Source organism: Bactrocera neohumeralis, unplaced genomic scaffold (genome assembly GCF_024586455.1).
Source record: "Bactrocera neohumeralis isolate Rockhampton unplaced genomic scaffold, APGP_CSIRO_Bneo_wtdbg2-racon-allhic-juicebox.fasta_v2 cluster09, whole genome shotgun sequence".
Classification (NCBI taxonomy): domain Eukaryota; kingdom Metazoa; phylum Arthropoda; class Insecta; order Diptera; family Tephritidae; genus Bactrocera; species Bactrocera neohumeralis.
In genome coordinates, this window is record NW_026089622.1 from 22,442,724 (window position 1) to 22,467,162 (window position 24,439).

Consider the following 24,439-nt stretch of genomic DNA (forward strand, 5'->3'; position numbering starts at 1 on the left):
TTCCGTCTATCACAACATGATCGATTTGGTTGGTGACTTTTCGATCCGGAGACAGCCAGGTATTTTGACGTATTTTCTTGTGCTGGAATCTAGTAGTACAGATAACCATAGCCTCAACCCATTAGTGGATATTTCGTCGGGGAGGCTGAATTTACCGACCCTAGTGCCAAATATACCTCCTTTGCCCACCCTGGCGTTAAAGTCGACAAGCACGATTTTAACATCGTGGGGGCAGCTCTCATAAGTGCGCTCCAAGCACTCATAGAAGGCATCTTTGGTCCCATCGTCCTTCTCTTCCATCGTGAATGATAGTACTCGGCGACGTATTCTCTCTCCCACCACGAATCCCACACCAAACTTGCGCTCCTTTATATGGCCACTGTAGTAAATGACACAAGGACCTACTCGTTTCTGTCCTTGTCGCTTCCATCGTATTTCGTGGACGGCGGTGATGTCAGTCTTCACTTTAACGAGAACATCAACCAGCTGGGTAGCGGCACCTTCCCAATTAAGGGACCGGATATTCCAGGTGCATGCCCTCAATTCGTAGTCCTTATTTCGTTTGCCATGGTCGTCAACAAAAGGGAGTCTCTCATCCGAGGCTGGTTGTGACTTTTCATTGGGAGTGTTTTTTTTACGTGGCGGGTCCCAAAGCCAGCGCACAACCCTATATAGGGATGTTTCGCCCTCTCACCTTAGATCGCCTTCAAACGGATGTACTTGGTCAGAGACCGGAAGTCGTGAGCTGCTGGCCACTCCCAAGTGAATGGGGATCAGAAAACTTTCCTCACTTGCGTGAACTTCTACACATGACTCCATCTTCCAGTTAGTTAGTCTTAAGAGTATTAATAAAGAGCACACATTTCGGTGCAGCTCAAAAATATATTCATTTGTCACCACCTAGGTTCCCTTTAAACATAACTTTGAGAATTTCTTCATCCAACGTTTGCACTTTCGATCCTTTTTTTTGCAATTTTATTACGCTGGATCGTGTTTGTATCCATGTGTCAGCGTTTATGTTTGTATACTGTTCACACACTATAGCCACATCTACCTTTTCTTCGAAGATTGTTTGCTTCAGCCAGTGGCGTAGCTAGGGGGCCGTCGACCCGGGCGCAACGTCTTGGGGGCGGCAAAACGATCTTCGCTGTTTTTTACTATTCAGAAAAATACTTCCACAAATTTTTTTACAAAATTTATTATAAAAGATAAAGAGTTGTACACTCACAATGTAATAATCTGAATAACAAGGAAAAATATTAATTTTTACTCAAATACTCTTCAGTCTTTGAATTTGTCTTATATCTTTTGGCTTATATCTTTCTTAAAAATAGTGATAGAACTTAAAGATGCACTTTTCTAGCTTTGTCTAACGACGTGTCACTCTCACAGTTACCCCATGTACGCCTGTCTGATGGCTTTGATCGCAATTTCGTCAAATGAAATTAGCTCTTTAATTTGGGATCGTATTGCCACCGCTATGTCTTCTTTCGTCCAGGTCTCGGATCTCCACTGTTACCTCGTGGGTTACAGCTCTTATTTGCGCCTGGTCGTCTGGACTATGTATTTCATCTGAGCCTTCTTCATTTTTAGTAATATTTTGCCTTTTACCGTCTTCCGAATCCGCAAAACGTCCTCTCCAAGCTCTTTCAGATCATCTTCCTTTTTGACGGCTCTAATCATATCGCTATATGACATGTCCCGAGTGCGCGCTATGATAATTGCATCTGGCCTCGGACGTGGAGCAAAAGCAGCCTTCCTAATCGGGTGTTTTGGTTTTCCGTTTTTTTGTAAGAATGCTTCCTTCATTCCTCTTGCACGCGTTGGTTCTCTTTTGGACTTCCTCTTGGCTGGCTTTTTTTTTGGCGGAGTCTTTCGCGTCAGCTGCGCATCCTCGCGAACCTTAGGTGCATGGAGTCTCGTCACAGAAGTAAGCACGTCACGGATCTGATTATTAATTGATCATTGTGGCAGTTTTATTGCTTCTGTTAGCTATTTGATCTTGTCCCCTGAGGCGAGCTGTCTTACAGCGCAAGGGGCGACGACCTCGCTCTTACAGGTTTTTCAACAGTGAGCGCTTGTTTTGGGGATCGCATCTATCTTGGTGCTCGTTTTAAGGGGTCAGCTTCCGTTTCTAAAAACATGCTGCCAGGGCTTTGAGTGCCGTAGCTCATCATGCAGTCTTGTACACTGCTGCTATTGGTTTTGGTATACTTTCTAAAAACACTCTCCATTTGTTTGTTTCTTTCAGCGCATCGTGTGTAGGGGGTGGGCCAAAATAGACAGGAACGGGTGTACCCTCGGAGACCATGCTCCTACCCCAGTTTCCTGAGGCCTGTCCTGCGCTTTACCAGTCCCGGAATACAAGGACAGACCTGCGCTCGCCCTAGGCAACGTAGGCTACTCTTCCTGCACCCAATGCACACTCCCTGACCAGGGACTGAAGTGACTGTTTACTAATACACCACGCGGCTAACACCTCGGCAGAGCAAGCTCACATCACCCTTTCCATCCTACCAGCATAGACATCGCTGTCAAGATGTCCAAGGACTCCCGGTACGCCACGCTGTGTACCGGCCAAGTTGTAATATCAGCCGCAAATAACGTGGTGAACAGACGCTGACCAAGAATCCGCTCATTATGGGTCCGTCGTCATTTTGTTTTTTTTTAGTCGTTCATCATGTCCAAACATGATGAGGGGACACATATTTCTATGTGGCGGTGTCGATTCGCCACAGTCACAGGAGCTTCAGTGGATCTGCTAGCTTAGAGCCTAGATAGAGCGCCTAAAGTTTGGATGCGTGCGTCTATACCCACTAGAGGATGCTCCAATCTTAAAAAACCTTTAAGTCGCTTTAGCTATCCGTAGCTAAAATATGTGTCGTAAGCTAGCGTAATATATCTATTATTAAAAGCTATAAAATTTATTACGCGAGAGGAGGCGAGAATATAACTAATTTATATTTGAACAAGAAAATTACCAAACAAAATATTTTGCTACATACCCTGTTTCAAAAATGAAGTTAAGACACTTGAAATACCATAGAATATAACAAATCTTACCTGAATTACTCAAATCCATCACAATATTTGCGAAATAATAATTAGAAAGCACAAAAATAATACTTATTTTACTTCGTCAACTGAGATCACAAAAAACATTAGCAGACGAATAATGCGAAGATCAAGTTTAGAAGTACGGGAGCAATCACACCGTGAATTTTTGGTGGGTGGAGGTGGTAAATTCTTCTTACTGGCCTATTTCTCTTTCTATTGTAAGTACTATTGCTTGATAACCTTTTATTAAAAAATATGGATTTTTGGCCAGCTAATTTTGATTAATCGACCTAAGTATGTGCGTCGCTTATGGGCTTATTGCTGAGAGTTTAAACAACTTTCGGTGCGAGTGAATTTCTGTAATTTTTCGATCTATTTTAAATGGGTATTAGGCTTTTTAGATCTGGTTCCCATAATCCCATATGTGGAGTTGAAGTACATGAGATGTTTTGATGACTGTGGAGGAACGGGTTCGATATGGAGTACTTTAGTTGAGAAGCTTACAAATACACATACGTATTTTACATATGAATATTATTAATTAAAACTTCGTGTTTCTGTACTTTTATATAAGTTTGAATATACATACTTTTCAATAAAGTTTAAAAAAAAAATAGTTTATACTTCAATAACTCATTATAAAATTTATTTTATTATATTATTAATTTATTTAGAAACTATTTTATTTTTCATTATAATATATATAACACTGCACACTCCCCAAATAACTTTATTGTTAAAACTAATAAAAGCACGATAAATCAATAATTAAATACGCTAGAGGCACTAAATTTTCACACTGAAATGGTATGAGAGAGTCTTATGGGAACCACTGTGAAATCCGGACAATCGGGTGGTACCGCCTACTTTTTGATGAAATCCCATGTCTCGGGACCCGTCCAACCGATTTCTTACGAGGCATTATTCTTACGTTTATATATCACTGTGTGAAAATAAGTGAAATTGGATAACAACCACGCCTACATCTCATATAGGACAATTTTAAAGTCCAATTGATTCTTTCAGTTTCCAGAACACATATCAAGAAGCAATTAACATAACGAAACAAAACTTTCCACGAATAATTTCTTTAGTATGTGCTATCTTATGACCAAAAATTGTTAAATTCATCCCATCCCCCTTGTTGCCCAAGTTTAGAATTTTTGTTTAAAAGCTAATTATAATTTGATGCTCTTAAGTTCACGCAAGTTATTTTACTCACTTTGTTTTCGCTACGTGAGCCTTCTATCCCGGTGAATCCCAAGATAAGTTACTTGTTTATTGTAACTGTCCAACACGTTTCTGCTCTTAGAGAGAAAGTAACATGCTTGCATTTCTGCTCATAAATATGTATTCGCCAATTGGCTAGCCATTCTTCGACAAAAGTTGAGTACTGCTCTAATATATAATATAATATGGGGCATTTTTTACGGCTTACTAGAGCTGTGTCCTCCGTGAAAGTGGATGTCAATACGTTAATAGTTGTTGGAATGCCTACCGTATATATTATGTACAGAGTTGGGCCTATCACGATACCTTGAAGTACAGCAGCCCTTATTACTCGTTCTTCTAATATGAAGTCTGCTACTTTAACTGTAAATTTCCTTTTTCTTAAATATGACTCCAAAGTTTTATGCAATTCGTAAGGTAAAACGTTTCTGATTTTCCATAAAAGGCCTTCGTCCCAGATCTTATCGAACGCCTGAGCTACATCTAGGAAAATAGCTGAACAGTCTCTCTGTGCTCGAATACTTTCCTGATTTCGTTGGTAATTCTATTTACTTGCTCTACAGTGCTATGTTTAGCACGAAAACTCAATTGGTGCGTTGGTATTATATTATTTTCGTGGAGTCATCTTTGATAATAACACTTTTTCAAATATTTTAGAAATACTGGGTCTCTATTGGTCTATAGGAAGACGGCTGTGTTAAGTCTTTCCCAGGTTTATCTATTATGATGATCTGCGACTTTTTACACGAAATTGGATAGTATCCGAAACCAAAAATTGTATTAAAGAGCAAGGAGAGAACCGTTATAGCAATATTTGGTAACTCAATTAGCATTTTTGGAGTAATATTATCGTGTCCTGATGCCTTTTTCGAGTTTAGCTCTTTTATGATTCTAGTAACTTCAGAAGTGGAAGTCCTAATAGACACAAGCGACTCGTTAGCAGTATTGGGTTGAGCAACTTAAAGTTTTTCTTTAGGCAACTAGGTTGAAATACCTTTTCTAAGTGATTTTCCAAGCTCGCCTTTTCTTATTTACAAGCTTTTCTATTTCATTATTAGTGATCTTTCTAAAACCAACTGGTTCATTGTTATTATTTTTTTTTGTGTTGCCAATACAGCTGCATTAGTTATTACATAATTAAATTCTCTTATCTTTCATCAATGTCTCTCCCTGTATTTATTTTGCCTATACTTCAACCGGTTAGTTTTACGAAATGCTGGAAAAACTGTTGGCTCAAATATTATGGGCTGTTCGTATGACTTTATTAGTACAGGTGAATGATCAGATGATAGCTCTGTACATGTATCAGCTGTCATAAGCGATCTTTCTATATTTTTGACTACAGCAAAATCTATTAAGTCTGGTATTTTTTTCTATCACTGGGCCAGTAAATCGGCTTACCATGCTTATTCATAATATTGTAGTACAGCTGACGTCCTTTCGGATTAATAAGACGTGATCTCCACCTGCTAGAAACCTTTGACCTAGTGTTGCAAAAAAGTCTTTAAATTCGCTATCTGTAATTTTAAAACGAAGTGAACAGTATGTATATAGCCGTAAGGTTTAAGTCAAAACCCCGATTTTGTAGGGATATTGTTGTGACTGCGCTGTACCATGAGATTCTAGAGCATATTGGTTTAACCGATTTCTAACCAACACTGCCGTACCACCATGCGCTTTTCCATCTGAATGAATTGTAACATGGAGTCTAAATCCCGGTATATTGAAATTATTTTTATTTGTAAGATGCGTTTCTGATATAACCATTAATCTGTATTTTTTTCAGATAGAAATCTAATAGTCCCTCATTTACGTTGGTACGCTTTCATTACCGGGTGTTTGTAACATTTGGATATGACGTGCTTGAATGCCCTGTGACAACTTTGAGTTCAAATCTTTATGAACAGGACAAAATCCTCTTTTTTAAGAGTATATTTGGGAGTAGGAAGTAGATCACCACACACCACACAGACACTGCGGAGAGTGCAATATGCCTTCGTGTGTCCATACTCTTGGCAGTTTGTACATTGTACTAGACCATTTCTCTTACGTGGTTCCTCAACGGTGATTATGCGATGGATCTTTAGTTGGTTAGAATTTGACATCAATTCTGTTTTGAACATTGGTTGTGAGACTTTGTTCCTGTTAAAAATATTTATCACTGATATAATACTAAAACCAGCTTCTTTCAGTGCTTCTTTAACATCGTTAGAGTCTACCGAAGCCTCTATACCTTTTATGGCAACAACTAAGCCTTTTGAGCTCTTCAGTTGGTAAGAGTAGTAATTCTTGTTATTGTTTGACAAGTACTTTACAACATCCATGAAACTTTTTTCAATGTAGGTTTGAATTTGTGTTTCATCTACGGTTTTTTTCAAGTTCACAATATGAAAATTGTTTTTGCCTCACGCAAATAGATTGGAGGGGGTTTGGCATTCACGACTATGGTGGAACCCTTTGCATCATCCTTAGGCTCCTTGATCAGCATGGCAAATCTGTTGCCATTAAGAATTTCTGACTTTTTATGATTTTGCGTGTCTGGTTGCAACTTTTTGGTATCGACCGATTGTCTAATTAAAGACTCGATTTCCTTTTTATTTCGTTTGCTTTCGGCGCATTTGTTGTTGCCCGGTTGTTGTTTACTGCTGCTTCTGCGGATTGCGCTACCTTAATTTTCATTTCAACTGACTCATAATCGCCGTTACATTTTTTTTGCCGACTTTATTTTTGTTGCCTCGACAAAGCTGAAGTAGGCATTTAAGGAATGCCTACGGCCTGGTGAGGCTGCGAAGCACTCATTACATTTTGTTGTTTTGTTTTTATCTATTTATTTCGTCCACTATTTGTTTTTGTTTATTATTAATAATTTGTGAGCACTGATTTTTATTTGATTGTTTGTTTTTATTTTATTATTATTGATTGGTTACTTTGTGCACAATCTGAATACACGGAGGGAATTAAAAAACCCGTCCGTACTTCTTGAACGCCAATAAAATATCCTGGTGAAGTATTTTGGCTGCTAATGATTGAATTTCCTCGGACTACTAGACACGGTGCACTATTTATACTGAACGTTACTGTTTTCAATTGGAAGACTTCTATTGTGCCTTCCGGGGACTATTTGAGGGTCCAGAATTTGCATGAAAAGTGTTACATTTCTTTTCGTCTGCTCTTTTAACTAATGGAAGGGGGGTAATTTTGCTATTTAAGCCTTCCCTACAGATTCGAGGGTTTTATATTTGTGTGTTAAAAAACTGTCGAAATTTGACCACATCGGTATATTCAAATTATCTGCTAGGGTATATTCAACGGTTTCTAGAGTTTGTTTAGGTAGTTTTGAACTACAAAGAGATATCAATATCGAGTTCCAGCTTTTCTCAAGGTTGGTTAAATAGGTTAAAAAGTTATTATCTTCTTTCAACATTACTAGTTCTTGGGTTACGGATATACAAGGCTGTCAACATATCCCGAAAGGTGGGCGAAGTCGTATAATCTTCGTAAAAGATGTCGGTGTCGCATGGCAAGGTGAACTGTAGGAGCGAAATTTATCATCGTGTCTTCTGAAGTTCTTTCCTTAATAAGATGGGTTGGCACCTTGGTTTTACGTGTATCTACATCTTCTTTAATGGAAGCAAAGCCAGATAGGTACATTTGATAGCTTTTTCTGTATCTTTCTTTCACTTTATAGAAATTGATGTGAGTGAGTGTGAGTGTGAGTGCTTTGCATTTTCATTAAGTTCAACTCCTTTAATTTCTAGAGTGTAGCCCTATTCATCTTCACTTTGAGTCTGAAGATAATACGAATTCAATTAAATTCATTGTTGCGATTTTACAATCTTCTATTGCCATAGGTGAGTAAGAGGTATTTAATATTATAATTGTTTGAAAGAATTTTTGCATTTATTTTTTGGTTTTCACAAAAGAGGGTGTCCGGGGATTACTTTTCATGAAATTATTAAATTTGAGAAAAAAATCGATAAATAAAATTTTTGCAGGCTTTTACACCTTCTCCTATTGGGTCACCTTTTTAATTTCCTGCGTGCTGTTCGAAAACATTTTTTGTTACCAACATATGTATATAATGCGAATGAAAGCGCTATTCGTAAGTAGATATGTAAGCGCGGGAGTATATTTATTTATATAAAGAGGTGTTCTAAAGTAAACATGACTTTTAAAAAACAACAGAACAAATGATTTTTTCGGCAAAATCAATTTATTTTATTCAAAATAGTCTCCTTTTGCTTTAATACAGCTTTTTGCACGGTCCAAAAGCATGTCGAACGAGTGTTTTAGCTCTTTGGCCGGTATAGCCGCCAGTATGTATGCCGGTGCAAGCCTTTTGAATGGCCTCTACGTCTGCATAATGCATAAGAAGTCGCACGGTACCATATTAGGTGAATACGGGGAGTGGTTAATGGTTAAAATGTGATTTTGGGTCAAATAATCGGTCACAAGTGCCGATCGATGAGACGGCGCATTATCGTGCAACATACGCCAACTTTCATCTTCGCGATATTCGGGTCGAACATGTCGAATACGGTGCACCATACGCTTCAAAACCCCAAGGTAGAATACCTCTTTAATGTTTTGGTCGAGTGGAACAAATTCTTTGTGGACAATAGGGTGGGTCGATTCCGGACTTTTTTCGATTCGGGATTTTTAATAGTGCGGAAAAGTTGCCTTATTAGTTCCTGATTTCAATGCAACTTTTTGTTTTGAGATCGAATTGCATCTTCAACCCCAACTCCGGCCTTGAAATTTTGGAAATTCGCCTAAAATCGTGAAATTGTCTACCTAGCGCCTGAAATACGCATCTCATGGCAAAATGTATAAAACAAAAGTTATTTGTCACGTCATTTGCTACCGAAATGGTATATGTGATCATGGCCGTAGGACGAACCGTTCCCGAGATACGAGCGAAAATGCGGCGCGGCACAGCGCAAGGTGAAAATCGGCTTGCGACCACACTTCTTGACGTTGATTTCGCCGAGCGCTATCACTCACATTCATTCACCTACGCCAATGGACACGTTCGGATAGGTCTCCACACAAATATTTTTTCATCGAGTTCCTTAACTCTTGTCGGTGATTTCGCAGAGTTCTATCACTTACATTCATTTCCCTGCCCATACGACACGTTCGGACTGGTCTCCACATAAATATTTTTTCATCGAGTTCCTTCACTCTTGTCATTGATTTCGCCGAGTGCTATCACTTATATTCTCTCAACAGAACACAGAACTCAAAATATCTGTATCTAAATTTAAATTTAGACAGAAATATCCTGTGTATAGCATATATCCGTACAATCTCTCTGAGTCCCAGTTACCTACTTACCAGGATGTTCTTTTGTGTTATCAGTTTGAAAGATTTCTTATAGGGTGACTCCGAGGCAACAACTATGAACCTAGGAGTAAAGAGGTTACAGATATAGTTGCAGAAAAAGTTTGAAAATACTTTCAAAAAGTCATCTATTCCGATAGTTTCACACACCAGAGTTGTACAAATGCTCACCACATACCATAAGAAATTTCTGACTCTTAAACAAATGTTTTTAAGGAAGCCAATCTGTTTGAGCTCTAAAAGAGACGACTTTGTCTCTTCTGCAAAAATTATTTGACATCGCTGCTTGTAAATGCATTCATTTTTATACCCTGAACAGGGTATATTAAGTTTGTCACGAAGTTTGTAACACCCAGAAGGAATCGTCGGAGACACTATAAAGTATATATATAAATGATCAGTATGTCGAGCTGAGTCGATTTAGCCATGTCCGTCTGTCTGTATATATACGAACTAGTCTCTCAGTTTTTAAGATATCTTTTTGAAATTTTGCAAACGTCATTTTCGGCCGATATCGGACCACTATAACATATAGCTGCCATACAAACTGAACGATCGGAATCAAATGCTTGTAAGGAAAACTTTCACATTTGACAAGACATATTCACGAAATTTGGTATATACTATTTCCTAAGGCAACAATGTAATCTCCGAAGAATTTGTTCAGATCGGTTAACTATAGCATATTGCTGCCATACAAACTGAACGATCGGAATCAAGTTCTTGTATGGAAAACTTTCACATTTGACAAGATATATTCACGAAATTTGGTATATACTATTTCCTAAGGCAACAATGTAATCTTCGAAGAAATTGTTCAGATCGGTTAACTATAGCATATTGCTGCCATACAAACTGAACGATCGGAATCAAGTTCTTGTATGGAAAACTTTCACATTTGACAAGATATATTCACGAAATTTGGTATATACTATTTCCTAAGGCAACAATGTAATCTTCGAAGAAATTGTTTAGAACGGATTACTATAGCATATAGCTTCCATACAAACTGAACTCATAGTTACTAACAGTAATGCACCTGTGAAGGGTATTTGGCTTCGGTACAACCGAAGTTAACGTTTTTTCTTGTTTTATTTAATTTGTGCTATAACTTGTCTCAAATAGCTAACGAATGAAATTTCGATCCTTTCGTACAAACGAGAACTCGTTATCGAATGAGAAAATTTCAAATTTGGAAAGTGCCTATTCGATAGCGAGTACAACGATCCGAAAACAAAAAAAATTCATTAATTTCGCTCGTTAACGTGTGCCGCGATTCGGGCCCTGGTTTTCGCTCGAAAACTTGTGTTTTCGTCCCTGTAAAATCTATCAAACGAAAACACAGTTTTCGCTGAAAACTACTTGAAAACTTACATTCCACTCATTATAATCGGTGCCTGCTCTAGTTCTTCTTGCACTTGTCCAAAGGAAAGGAAAGTTCCTATCAATGAACAACCATTTCTCTTGGACCAGAGAACCAGAAGAATTGGTCTCATCGGAAGTGTTGATCTACTTAAAACAAAATAGATTACAAAGAAAAATGAACGTAAAAAAAAGCTTTCAAAACGTCATTCAACATCAACACTTACCAGAAAAGTATCAGCTAGAACACGTGACCATTCAGATCAGCCAGACTCTCATACAGACGACAACAATGTAGGTGCATCGCACATGGATTCTTCCAAACACGATGCTGATGATGAATTTTCTCTTCCATCTTCTAAAACCAAACAAAACACACTAGTATTAGAACAAACTGCTTTAGCTGCCCAAAGATTTGGAGTAAGTGATAGAGCAGCGACCTTGATTGTTTCAACACCGAAAGTATTGACTCTGTATATGCGCTGTATTTTGACGGCCGCGAAGACAATACACTTACACAAGTCAGCGAAGGTGAAAAGTACTACCGCGACACTGTCAAAGAGGAACATATTTCTCTTGTAGCGGAACCTGGTTGTCATTACTTTGGCCACGTCACCTCTCCTTTCGGGTCAGCTGAGAATGAGACGCAAGCTATATGGTAACATTTACAAGACAATTCAGTTGATGTGGAACATCTAGAAGTTGTCGGTGCTGATGGCACCAACACGAACACAGGTTGGAAAGGTGGAATCATTCGGAAACTAAAAGAAAGAATAGGTAGGCCATTACAGTGAGTTGATGTCTTCTACATTTCAACGAACTTCCATTTCGTGCTCTTTTCGAACACATAGATGGTGTCTCAAAGAGTCCATTCTCTGGCGACATAGGTAAACTGCTCCCTGATTGTGAGAAGTTGCCTGTTGTCAAATTTGAAAGTTTTCCATCCTGCCAATTACCTTCTGAGGTTATTAATCCGACCCAACTTAGCGCAGACCAAGCTTATCTCTATAAAATATCAGACGCTGTTATTTCCGGTCAATGTTCCTCAGATTTAGCGTCGATGCATCCAGGTAACATGTGCAAATCTCGCTGGCTCACCTGTGCAAATAGAATTCTGAGATTATACATTTCTACTGACAAACCAACAAAGGAAATAAAGATTTTGGTCAAGTACATACTTACAGTTTACTCACCTATGTGGTTCTCAATAAGATTCAACAGTTCATTTAAAGATGGCTCGCGACATCTCTATGCTGCAAGTCAAAGGTCGAGATACTTACCTGTTAAACTGCGCAAGGTTGTCGATTCATCCATTCAACAGAATTCTTTCTTTGCTCTTCAAGAAAACATTCTCCTTAGTATGATGACTGACGAACGGATAGAAGTCAGAAAGTTGGCCCTCGACCGTCTTCTGGCAGCCAGAGAAGCAGAGTCTGACACTGTAAATGGAAGGGTTTGATTGATTGATTAATACGAGGAATGCACTGCGACCTTTGGTCGATTGTGCCCTCTCCTAACCTACATAGACTCACCTAGCCCCAGCGCATCGATGAAGTTCAATAGACTTCTGGGCGCTAGTGAGGCTATGCGATTCCTATCCGGAAGCATTGATCCGAGGGCCTTAGTCCTGCGTCTACAGACTGCTGTGCAGTCAATCAGCAGGTGCTCCGGGGTTTCAGGCTCCAAGTCGCAGAACCGGCAGTTAATACAAGAGGATAGGCCCATGTTGTACAGGTGCCTATTCAGCTTGCAGTGGCCGGTATACCATGCGACCAGTAGCCTGAGTTTGTTCCTGGGGAGGTTTATTATAACCTTGAACCTGCTTAGATTATATCCTCCCATTAGCAACTTGGCATGTCTCATAACACGCGTTTGCCGCCAATGCTCCTCTCTGCCCACTCCTTCTTCCCTGCGAAGTAGCTCCTTTAGGGTATGTGGACCTACCCCAATAAAGGGTTCCGGGCTAGCTCATCCGCCAGTTCATTACCGGCTATACCTCTGTGCCCAGGCACCCAGATTAGGTGTACCTGGTTACGTTCTGCAAGGCTGTCCAGCCTCTCCCTGCACTCCTCGCTCCATCGCTTTTAGCGCCGCTTGGCTATCGCTGAGAATGGCTATTCTCTCATTGCGATAGTTGCGATGGAGGTTTATTTCTCCTTCTGCTTGGGAACTCTCCCATGGGTATGGAGAGCTTAGTGCGTGGGCCCGCGATCCCCGCACCGATTCCCTCCGACATTTTCGATCCGTCGGAATCATTCCACTCGTCTTTGTTGCCGAGGGTGACCTTAAACTTCTTCTTGAAGTTAACTGTTTTGGTAGTGCTGTCCCTCGGGAGGAGGGCTGATGGTACATCGCAATTTATCTTTTCCATCCTCTGGGACGAGATTACCCTACCTTTGCCCCACCCCTCTGCCGTTATTTGCAGAATTGTGTGCTTGGCCACCTGACCGATAACCAAATGAAGCAGAGTAAGCTCCATCAGAACCTCCAGTGCTGCCGTTGAACAGGTACGCATTGCGCCCGTCATGCAGGCACTGGCTAGCCGTTGCAGCTTCGATAGCTTGGTCTTAACCGAAGTCTGCGACGCTATTGAGGCCCAGGCCACCGCCCCGTATGTGATTATTGGTCGCACTATCATGGTGTACAACCACCTGAGGATCCTTGGCTTACAGCCCCAGGACTTGCCCGCCAGCCGGTTGCACACCATTAAAGCTTTTGTTGCCTTGACCAGGGTCAGGTTTACATGCTGATTCCACCGCAACGTAAAGTCTAGCATTAACCCTAGGTATTTGACATTTCCGGTCATTCCTATCTCTCTGCCCCCAAGTGTAAGGTTCCTGAGACCGGGTAAGGACCTGCGTCTCGTAAACGGGACTACGGTCGTCTTGGAGGGACTGATGTTTAATTCAACCTCTTTACACCACATCTTCGCTAGGTTTAGACCCCTTTGTATTAGGTCACAGAGAGTATCTTCGTATTTGCCTTTTGGTATAATTACAATGTCGTCCGCATACCCTTGGCAGCGGATCCTATTGTTCGTTATTAGTACTAACAGGTCGTCTACAACTAGACTCCAGACTGATAACACACCTCCCTGTGGGCAGCCTCTTGTTGTGCCAAGACGAATCCTCTTGTCACCTACTGTGGTCTCAGCAACTCTGGTACGCAATACAGATTCAATCCATCTGCGCACCGGTGCTGCCACTTTCCTTTTCTCCAGTGCCTTGGCTACACTTTTATGAGACGTGTTGTCAAAGGCACCTTCGATGTCTAAGAACGCGCAAAGCATCACCTCTCCATGCTCCAGTGAACTCTCTATTTCAGAGGTTATCTGGTACAGAGCAGTGTTAGTGGATCTACCCGCTCTGTAGGCGTGCTGAGCCGCATGCAGGGGTGCTCTCTTCAGCACTGTTGACCTTATTTCATGGTCCACGATCTTCTCCATGGTTTTTAGTAGCAAAGACGTTAGACTGATTGGCCTGAAAGATTTCGCCAATGAGTAGTGTTTCCTACCCACCTTGGGTATGAAGATCACCTTCGATGTCCTCCATACTTCAGGGATGAACGCTAATGCGAGGCTTTCCCTCAGCAGCCGAATCAGGTGAGGCAGTGGAAGGGTTAGACGTAATAAAGTGCCAAAGCTGAATTTCAAAGCTAATAATTATTACGATATGATTAACTGGAAGACTATTATCTTGACTGTTCCACCAGTTCTTTGTTCAGTTTCTAACAAAGAACTCATAAAAGGGCTGTCGGGAGACACTGCAGAGGTATGGAAATTTAGTGAATTCCCCTCTCACACCGTAGCAATCGAGAGAACCGTCAAACTGGTGACAGAGGGATCTTCTAAAGTTATTGGCCCCCAATCTCGTGATCGTTTTATACGCTCTACACTGAAATCTAGGCAACAAGTGCCAAAGTTTAGTACAAAATCTGATTTTATCAATAAATTTGACACAGATTCAGACTAAAACAAGCTTGACATATGGTTGGTTGGTTGGGTTGGGCTTGGGAGGAACGCGAAGAGCAGCCACCTCCACGCGGTGCGGTGGGTTCTGGGTGACCAATACAGCTTAGCTGAGAGCTGCAACAATTTTCACCTTGCGCTGTGCCGCGCCGCATTTTCGCTCGTATCTCGGGAACGGTTCGTCCTACGGCCATGATCACATATACCATTTCGGTAGCAAATGACGTGACAAATAACTTTTGTTTTATACATTTTGCCATGATATGCGTATTTCAGGCGCTAGGTAGACAATTTCACGATTTTAGGCGAATTTCCAAAATTTCAAGGCCGGAGTTGGGGTTGAAGATGCAATCCGATCTCAAAACAAAAAGTTGCATTGAAATCAGGAAGTACTAAGGCAACTTTTCCGCACTATTAGAAATCCCGAATCGAAAAAAGTTCGGAATCGACCCACCCTAGTGAACAATACCCTTGGAGTCATAAAAACAAATCAGTTATCTTCACTTTTGACTTATCCATGAGCGATTTTTTTGGGTTTCGGCTCGTCCGAATGAAAGACATAGCACTGTGTCGTTTCGTGTCGCGATCATATAGGAAACGCCACGTTTCGTCATTAGTCACAATATTGTAAAGGAAGTTTTTGTCCTTTTTTACCTCTTTAATGATGTCCTACGAATGTTAGATTCTGAGCAATTTTTGGTCGTCAGTCAATTTGTGCGGAACAAACCGTACACCGGTCAAAATGCGATAAATCGATGTTTTTGAGATGTTCAATTCCATATCCATGAATCCTGATTTTTGATAAATTTTAGCACAGTTTCCATGGAATTTCCGGTGATCACGGATTTTGATTGACCCACATGTTACCACATGTTACCTTTAAGGCTGTCAAATCTTTCTTTTAAAAGCCCAAAACAATGCTTTACTCTATCCCGGTATTTAGTGCCGTAAATTAAATGCAATTCGGGCGTTTCTATCCAATTGTCTTGTTTTGCTTCTGTAAGGAGTTATTAACGTTCCAGATAAAGGGTATGCCGAGTCCCCAACAATCCATAGCTTTGAAGAAAAATACTGCTCATTTTGCTGAAAAAGCGAGCTATTTCGATATATACGGGCATCATGCCAGCTCCCAGGGTGACTAACCACAACAAGTCGAATTACTGGTTTATAGTCACAAACTATTTGTGCTTTTATTGAATATATGTGATTTCTGGAGAAGTATGATGGTCTTCAATTAGAAGACTGCTAATTTAATCTCGGTTTCATCAATATATCCAATACAATCGCCAGTACAAACTCATCAAAGGTATCCGATACCATTTTCGATCGTTCAATCTCATCGAGCCATTTATATCCCTCAACGAGACCCTCGGGTCTGGCCAGGCATATTTTGTTTTTAAATGTTATTTAAATATATTTAGAGTGTAGCAAACGACTTGCGCTTCCAGGTAGCTTCCTAGAATTTTATTGTCTATAGGATTTAGAAAATTCAAGGATATCGTATCGAAAAGGACGAAAAAAGGATATTATAATATTACAAGTTAGTACACCAACCAATTTAAAGGTTAAGAAAAATGTAATTTTTCTCAAAATGTTACATTTTTTGTGAACGCTATTGCCACGCCCCTGGTAGGGATAGACGGAGGTTGAGGGCTTTCCTGAAAGCCCTAGGGGTGAACTAACTCGCAAAATGGTTTTCATCCCCCCCGGCCCCATACCCCCCCAACTGTAGAGAAACAAAAGGGGGGACATGGTGAAAACCCATTTTCGCCTATTGCCACGCGCCCGGTGGAATTAATTTCCTGAAAGCTCTTTAAATTACCTAACCGGTGCAATTTATTTGACGCTAGAGCGTTTTAAAAGGTTAAGAAATGTAATTTTTCTCAAAATGTTACATTTTTTGTGAACGCTATTGCCACGCCACGCGTGAACAAGGTAGTCAATTTGATTTCAACCAAATCGAGAGGTAAGAAATTTCAAAAATGTATGTACATATCTATATTGTACATATATGAGCGTAAATACAACATGTATTTCCATACAAATGTATGTAAACACCACTTGGCATAGCCAAGCACCATTGGTCTCGACTAAGTTTATCAGACCGTTGGTCTCGACCCGGGATATTAGTCGTCGATATACTTATTTGTGTCGATAGTTTTTTTAACATTTTCTCTCTTTCTAATGAATTTTTAATTTTAATATTTAATATAATATATGTTATTACTTTTGTTATAAAATAACCTAATATGATTATCAATAATAAAGTGCTAAATATCCACCAAACAGGATTTCTTTTTATTTCTTGTTTTATTGGAGTTAACATGTTTAGGTTTTCCAATCTTAAATCAATATTTTTGTTTCAATATATTCTTATACAGAAATTGGCTTAAATTTTACTTCTTTTAAATATTTAAAAAATTTTCCAGTGGGATTTTCTTATTTTGTATCATCAATTATTACATTATCTTAAAAAGATATCAAATATACTGCGACTATTATATGATTATTCGCATTGTTTTCCGGAAACTATTACAATATTTATTACTTTATTAATAAACAAGTAAAATTTCTTTTTATCATACAAAATGCATTATTTGACTCCTTTTTGCAAAATTGGACTGAATAATATTTATTTTCGCATTTGTTATTTCACTTTCGATTAGTAATTTTCTTTTTTGTAGTCAATTATGTCTGATATAGTGTCGTTAAAAGTATCTACGAAATATGTAAAAATGTCTTCATTGTGTCTATAAGATAATAAAATTAAACTATAATATTGTCTTCTGGAACTATTAGTTTTTTTTTATATTTAGGATTTAATTTATTTCTTCCTCATATTACTTTTTTATAAATTACTAGCTGACCCGGCAGCCGTTGTCCTGCCTGAAATTATGTGTTTTGAAATGAAAAGAAAGTTGAATTTATATTGTGTTGAAAATCTTTTATTTTCGATTATTCCAATTTTTTCAATTTTAACGAAGCTTGATAAACAATATTTTTTGGTTTCTGTTTCGGTGCGTAAATCTACAGAGCAGATGGTTTTCCAACTCGTGAGCACGCCACGTATATCCGTCCTTGTTAAAAACATAGCATTTCCAAATTTATGCCACACACTTCTAGCGACTATCCTTGTGTCCTATTGATTCTCATCACAAATGCAATTTTCACTTGAAACGGAATGCGTTGGAACTGATATTGAAAATTGTAGAACTCTTTGAAAACTGAAAAGGTTTGAATTGAAATGGCAAATCGTTGGAGCTCAGAGGAATTCGTAGAGTCAAGCATTCTGCCCCATTCTATAAGATGCTACGTTACAATCAGTCGGGTTGCATTACACAGTTTCGGTGCTTGAAGATTGCGAAACATAATAACGACAGATCCAACTTTGAGACGCAAATAATGCGGTGTCATACCAAGCCTCTCCAAAGCACTTAGAAATTCCACTTGATAATTCGCGGCTTCGTCTCATTGTCAAGACGATCGATCGATTTGTATGAGCGCAAGTCTCCCAGAATTTGACTTTAAATCTTCCAGTTTAAGTCAACAACATCGGTATTTTTGGCTAACATTGCGCGTGCACTTAAGGAATCGTACTTACGATAATTTGGCCAATGTCCGAACATTCGTGATGAGTTCATCTTTCGCGAATTGATAAACGACAGATGGAATTGATATCGAACTACCGGAATTGATCCATTTCCAATTTTCCAAACATGTTCCAGAAATTTTAATTGCTGGCTTACTTCTCCAAAATTTGCACACCCCGTACCATTCACAGTACGTAATGACTCAAATAATGTTGAACCGCGTACATTAATCAATAGCAACCTAAGGTAGAAACAATCGTCGTTTATCGGGTGGATTGTGTAAATTTGTCCTAATGCATTAGTTGATAACACACCTGGATGTTAATCTACTGGTTGGAATTGCTTTCTGCGCAACTATTTCTTTGACGATGCATTCCAGGTATAATATCAAGGTATTTCCGAATAGAGCAATGTTCTCGCAAACGGATACTGAAGAAAATTGAGAAAAAACTCGTCAAAGTTAATTTTGTTGCTGGCGGTGTTTCCACTGGCTGTACTGTATTCTCTGGGTTGAAATACACTCTGCAAATTAACTGCGAGATGCACAACAGTCGGAAAACGTTCATGAATTGCAAAAGTAAATATCCTACAAAGCGCTTTATTGCAGTTCACGTATCGACCGTATTGTTCAAGACCAATAACCGCCATGTTGCTTCCTTTGGTGACGAAATTACAAACGTATTTTATCGATTACACCAAACTGCAATACTCAACATTGATATGAGTTTTGAATGTGAATTACACAATAATGGCGAATATGATACGATCCATGTGTTGTCAACTTTAATATTCATTCTTCTAAATTGAATGCTGAATGTTCTGCCATTGTCGTCTGGTGAGCCACGCCTATCATTTCAAGTTTGAGTTTCCGAAAGAAAAGCACTTGGATAGTGTTTCGTGCATTTATTGTCAGACATGCAACCCGAAGTGGGATTGTGGTGTCCGCAAGGTCCATGAACCATATTGGTTTTCATCATTTGGTATAATACTGTATCTTTCTCTGCATCAGGAATTTCCGCAGAAATGAGTTCATCAGTTTGATCTGGTGTACTCAACAGAATACATCCAGCATCTAACAGCACCATATATATGTACCATATGTTGCTTCAAGATAAAGTCCATCAAACATCGCTGCTGTTGTTTGAAAAAGTCGTGCTGTGACATCGTGACGATCGCTTCCTGATTGACCGCGTTCCATAATTCCTGGGAGTAGTCGTTCATATGTCTTGGGCTGCCATACGTTGATGGCAAACGGAACGCCTACCGATATTAGCGTGACCTCTTCGTGGCTTCGTAAGAAATTTCAATCTGTAATTGATCACTTTATGTGAAAAATAACGTTTTCACTGAATAATTTTCAATAATTTTTCTTTTGAATAGCCGGAATAAAAAAAGCATGCGACCGAAATTGAATGATTCAAATATTTGACAAATAAAAATATTGAAAAACAAAACAAACAAAAATTGAAAAAAAAATTTGTATGGAAAAATGTTACTTTTTGGGAATTTTCCAATTTCCAATTTCCCTTAACATTTAGGAGGATGAAAAATAGATGTTGGCCGATTCTCCACCCTAGCCGATATGCACGCTAAGATTCACGAAAATCAGTCGAGCGGTTTCAGAGGAGTTCAATAACGTACACCGTGACACGAGAATTTTATATATTTGATTTCTCCATAGTGAAATGGGAAGCATGCATTATTGCCTTAATATTGAAATTATGTATTTTTAAAATATTATTACCTCCCTTTTTTGGAGTATATTTTTTATTTTACTGTCGGTATTATCTTCGACTGGTATCTTAGGATTTTCTTGTCCTAAGAAGTTTAAATTTTGTATTTTTATATTTTTATTTGCTTTTTCACCTTTTTTTTTGTTTTATTTTACCGGCAAGAACTTCGGCTGGCGTTTTAGGCTCTTTTTGTCCCAAAATAATTTTTTTTAATATAAGATTCTTCGGCAGGTGTTGTAGAATTTGTTTGTTACACAATTTTAATATATTTTTATTTTTAATATTGCCGGTACTTTCTTCGGCTGGCGTCTTCGGACTATCTTGCCCAATGCTGTTTGAATAAAAATTTACAAAATTTATGTTTAACAAAAACAAATTTTGTTTGTGTTTTCACAATTTGATTAAAGGAATTATAATTTTTATAATTATAAATGTTATAAAATCTAATTTTATTAAAATAAATGTCGATATACGGGGCGGCGAGAATCCTATTCCGACTTGCTGGAGCTGGCGATCGAGTTGTTACGAATGGAGGTCGAAAAAGTATAATTGCGGTAGAGTGGAGGTGTTGACGCGGCGCAGTGTCTCAGCGAATGTGTCCGAAAGCAGCGATGATCAAATCCTTTTGTTAGTTAGATAGTTGTCATCTGCTGTGGTGAAATGCAATTTGTCCCCAGGTGTGTTGTATTAGTGCATGTTGTTTTCCGTTGTTAAGTGTGGTGTTCTTCTCAGAGGAGTTAAGTTGTGCTAGGGTGCGCCAGTTTTTCCCGGATAGAGTCGGGGAGGCTTAACTCATTTAAACAGCGTTTAATGAAATTAAATCATTGAGAAAATGTATTTTCTCTATTTCTTAATTTCCGTAAATTCATTTCCGATTTGGAATATCTATTGTGGCTACTATTTTATTTAAAAAATTAATTCCATTAAGAGATCGCTCTCCAAGTTATCAATTTCATAAGAACTTTGTTGTACGCCCAGTAGATTAATATTGTGAAAATATTTTATGATGGTCGAACCATTAATGGTTCTTACCCTCTTCTTAATTACTAAAGTGTTTTTGTCATTATAAATTCCAGTTCGTATATATTAGACTTCTGCATGAATGTACCCATATCTAGCTTAACAGACCTGTACTTTTAAAATACTGCACTTATACTTTGCTGTACAGTATACTTCTTAGGGCAGAAGTAGGTAGCACACATTTTTATTGTTCTCACTTAGAGTGAGAACAGTATATGGTTGTACTCTTCGTGAATGAGTACTACATTTGTATTTTTTTAACAAGAGGGACATCAAGCGAAATTATAAGGACAGTGTGGGTGTGTGTGCTATTATACAACTGTGCAGATGAGTTCAGTATTATTAACACGTGCATAAACATGGATTGTAAGGAAAACGACGCTCGTGCAATGAACGCACAAGAAAATGTAAGTTTTTGTAGCAATAAAATTCTCAGATTTTTATGGAAAAAAAAATATGTAGAATTCAAGATATATTTAAATAGTATTAGCGGACTGGCGGAACTTCCTGCTTCGTTTGAGGCTTGTTCGAAAAACCTGGAGGGTAACAATTATCCAACATTGCATTTGACTATTCCACACATTAATAACCTAAAAAAAATATCCACTCCAAAAGACAATGACATCGAAATTGAACAAAAATGGAAGTTTTCACTTTTAAAATATTTATATTCCATAGTTCATGATAATTTAAACAAATTTCATAACATTGCCCTATTTTTATTTCCACCCACAAATAAATAGACAAAGTTCACAGATTTAGAAAAAGAACAAATTAGCTGAATTAAATATAGAATCATTTGTAGCATAAAATAATTAATATAATTACTTTGAATTAAAATATTATTAGTTGCTAAGCTCTTTGTTTTATAATAAATACATTTTCACCGAAAAAATAAAACCAATGTTGTGAAGATTCTCTCACTGTACAGTAAGTAAACTGCACACCAAAACACTGTACAGTGCGTTAACTGCACACCAATTTTGCTGTACTCATTAACAGCTGTACAACTATGAAGTGAGTGAAAACACTGCCTGTCAATACAGTCAATATTTCCCTATTCACTCTCACTCAATTATACTGTGCAGAAAAAGAATGTGCCCATTTCTAGAATAAGTAATTCATTTGCCGTTATAGCTTAGTACGCAGCTCTCAAGAAACGTAAAAATTTCATATAAAAAAACGCTTAAGAAACGGTCAGGAAACTTTCCTGCGATAAATTTACTTGTGCTAGTACGCAGCTCTAAAGAAATCTAGTACTAATTTTTGATACTTTTTTTCAGTAAAATGTGAATATGGCAAACCTGGTTTTGCGAAGAAACATGAAATCAACAATTGTTTCTTGAAGGAAATTCGAAATAATCGTCAAATTCATCCTAAATTAGTTGAAATCATTATTAAGAAGTATATTCCATTTTGAAATGTTGTATAAAACCTACCAATCATCAACAACATTTCTCAAATCTCAATGAAAATATTTATGTTTCCATACACATACACACATACATATTACGTACAAAGTTTGTTTTCTTTGTTTATTCTCTCTTGCTCTTCTAATGTAGATCATTCACAATGCGTAACCAGCTGTCAAAATTACTTGAGAAATAATGTATTTTTTTTCTTGAGCAATTACTTGAGAGCTGCGTACCAACCTTATGGATGCATTCCTGCAGAACTCTAGTATATATGAACTGGTTGCAAATCAGAGTTTTCCATAAAAAATGGTTTTCCCCAATGTTATTAATTCTTTAAATTTTTGGTTGAGGCTGTGTGCTTAGTTGTGCACTTTCATTTTGCCTCTTTGGTTTATTTGTTTGTAGATAATTGGTTTGCCAATTGTATCTGTTACTCCTTGCCTGTACTTGGTTTGTTTGTACAGGCCTGGGGCTATTTATTATTTGATTTGATTGATCCACGTCCATTGGGTCTGGGGGCTTACTCTGTAAAGCGATGCGAAAGACAATGCGATTCGAAAGCCCAATGCGATGCGATAGGCAATTGATACTCTGTATTGCTTACGCATCACTAACAATGTTGTTCACCTTTGCTTTTTTTTCTTTTTATGTAATAGTTGGCATTACTTCCGAAAATGTCAAAGTATAAACGAGCAAAATAAAGAAAATCAGAATAATTTGTTCGTTAAAACTGTGTTGAATAATTTAAAAATGAATTCTGTGGCATTGTGGGATCATTATTATTCTCAGGAAAGAATTGATAAAAGAATTATTCGAGATAATTCGGACATTATGTCTCTAAGCGATAAAAGGTTAGTAAAAAATTGCGGTTTCAAAATGTACTTAATGTACTTTAAAATGTACTTAACATCTACACATTTTGTGTTTTTAGCTTCATGCAAAATTTCCGCCTTAATAAGCACGCATTTTTATATGTTTTGGACAACATAAGACCCCAATTAAAAGTCGCTCAAAGGACCACATCAATTCCAGAAATTGTAAAACTGTCAACAACCTTGAAGTTCCTCGCACAGGGCGGGTATCAACACTCGGTCGGCCAAGATAGGCATTCAGGGCTAGCCCAACAATCGGTTTCCCGATGCATCTTGGAAGTGTGCGATGCCATCGAGAAAACTCTGTGCCCAAAGCATATCGTGTTTCCCTTGACCATTGAGGAAAAAATTGAAGCAAATAGAACCTTTTACTTGACGTCCGGAATTCCAGGCGTAATTGGAGTGATTGATGGGACGCACATCCAGTTGATACGACCATCACGGAATGAACACTTATTTTTTAATCGTAAACTAAAACACAGCACAGAACATTCATAAATACAATAATATACATATGTATATTGATTCCAGTGCAATGACCAAAACTTTTTTTAGATATGTGATCACAAAATGCAGATAAGGGCAGTAAATGGTAGATTTGGAGGAGCGTCGCATAACTCCCCGATTGGCTAGCCCAACAATCGGTTTCCCGATGCATCTTGGAAGTGTGCGATGCCATCGAGAAAACTCTGTGCCCAAAGCATATCGTGTTTCCCTTGACCATTGAGGAAAAAATTGAAGCAAATAGAACCTTTTATGACGTCCGGATTCCAGGCACAATTGGAGTGATTGATGGGACGCACATCCAGTACGACCATCACGGAATGAACCTAAACTAAAACACACTTTT

At 38.4% G+C, this 24,439-nt stretch overlaps 2 protein-coding genes across 6 annotated transcripts in view; both read left to right on the forward strand.

The window, feature by feature from the left end:
* Window positions 1–24,393, forward strand: part of LOC126764179 (putative nuclease HARBI1) — a 62,132-nt gene extending 37,739 nt beyond the window's left edge. The window contains exons 2-4 of one of the 2 annotated variants that reach the window (XM_050481973.1): window positions 23,374–23,568; window positions 23,649–24,055; window positions 24,145–24,393. In XM_050481973.1, the coding sequence (XP_050337930.1) occupies window positions 23,374–23,568; window positions 23,649–24,055; window positions 24,145–24,152 (610 nt within the window). In that variant the 3' untranslated portion in view covers window positions 24,153–24,393. Of the gene's footprint in view, window positions 1–23,373; window positions 23,569–23,648 lie in introns of both variants that reach the window. The other variant, XM_050481972.1, reaches the window with a different exon arrangement.
* LOC126764069 (uncharacterized) overlaps window positions 1–24,439 on the forward strand; it is a 378,237-nt gene that overhangs the window by 50,734 nt on the left and 303,064 nt on the right. The window lies entirely within an intron of this gene.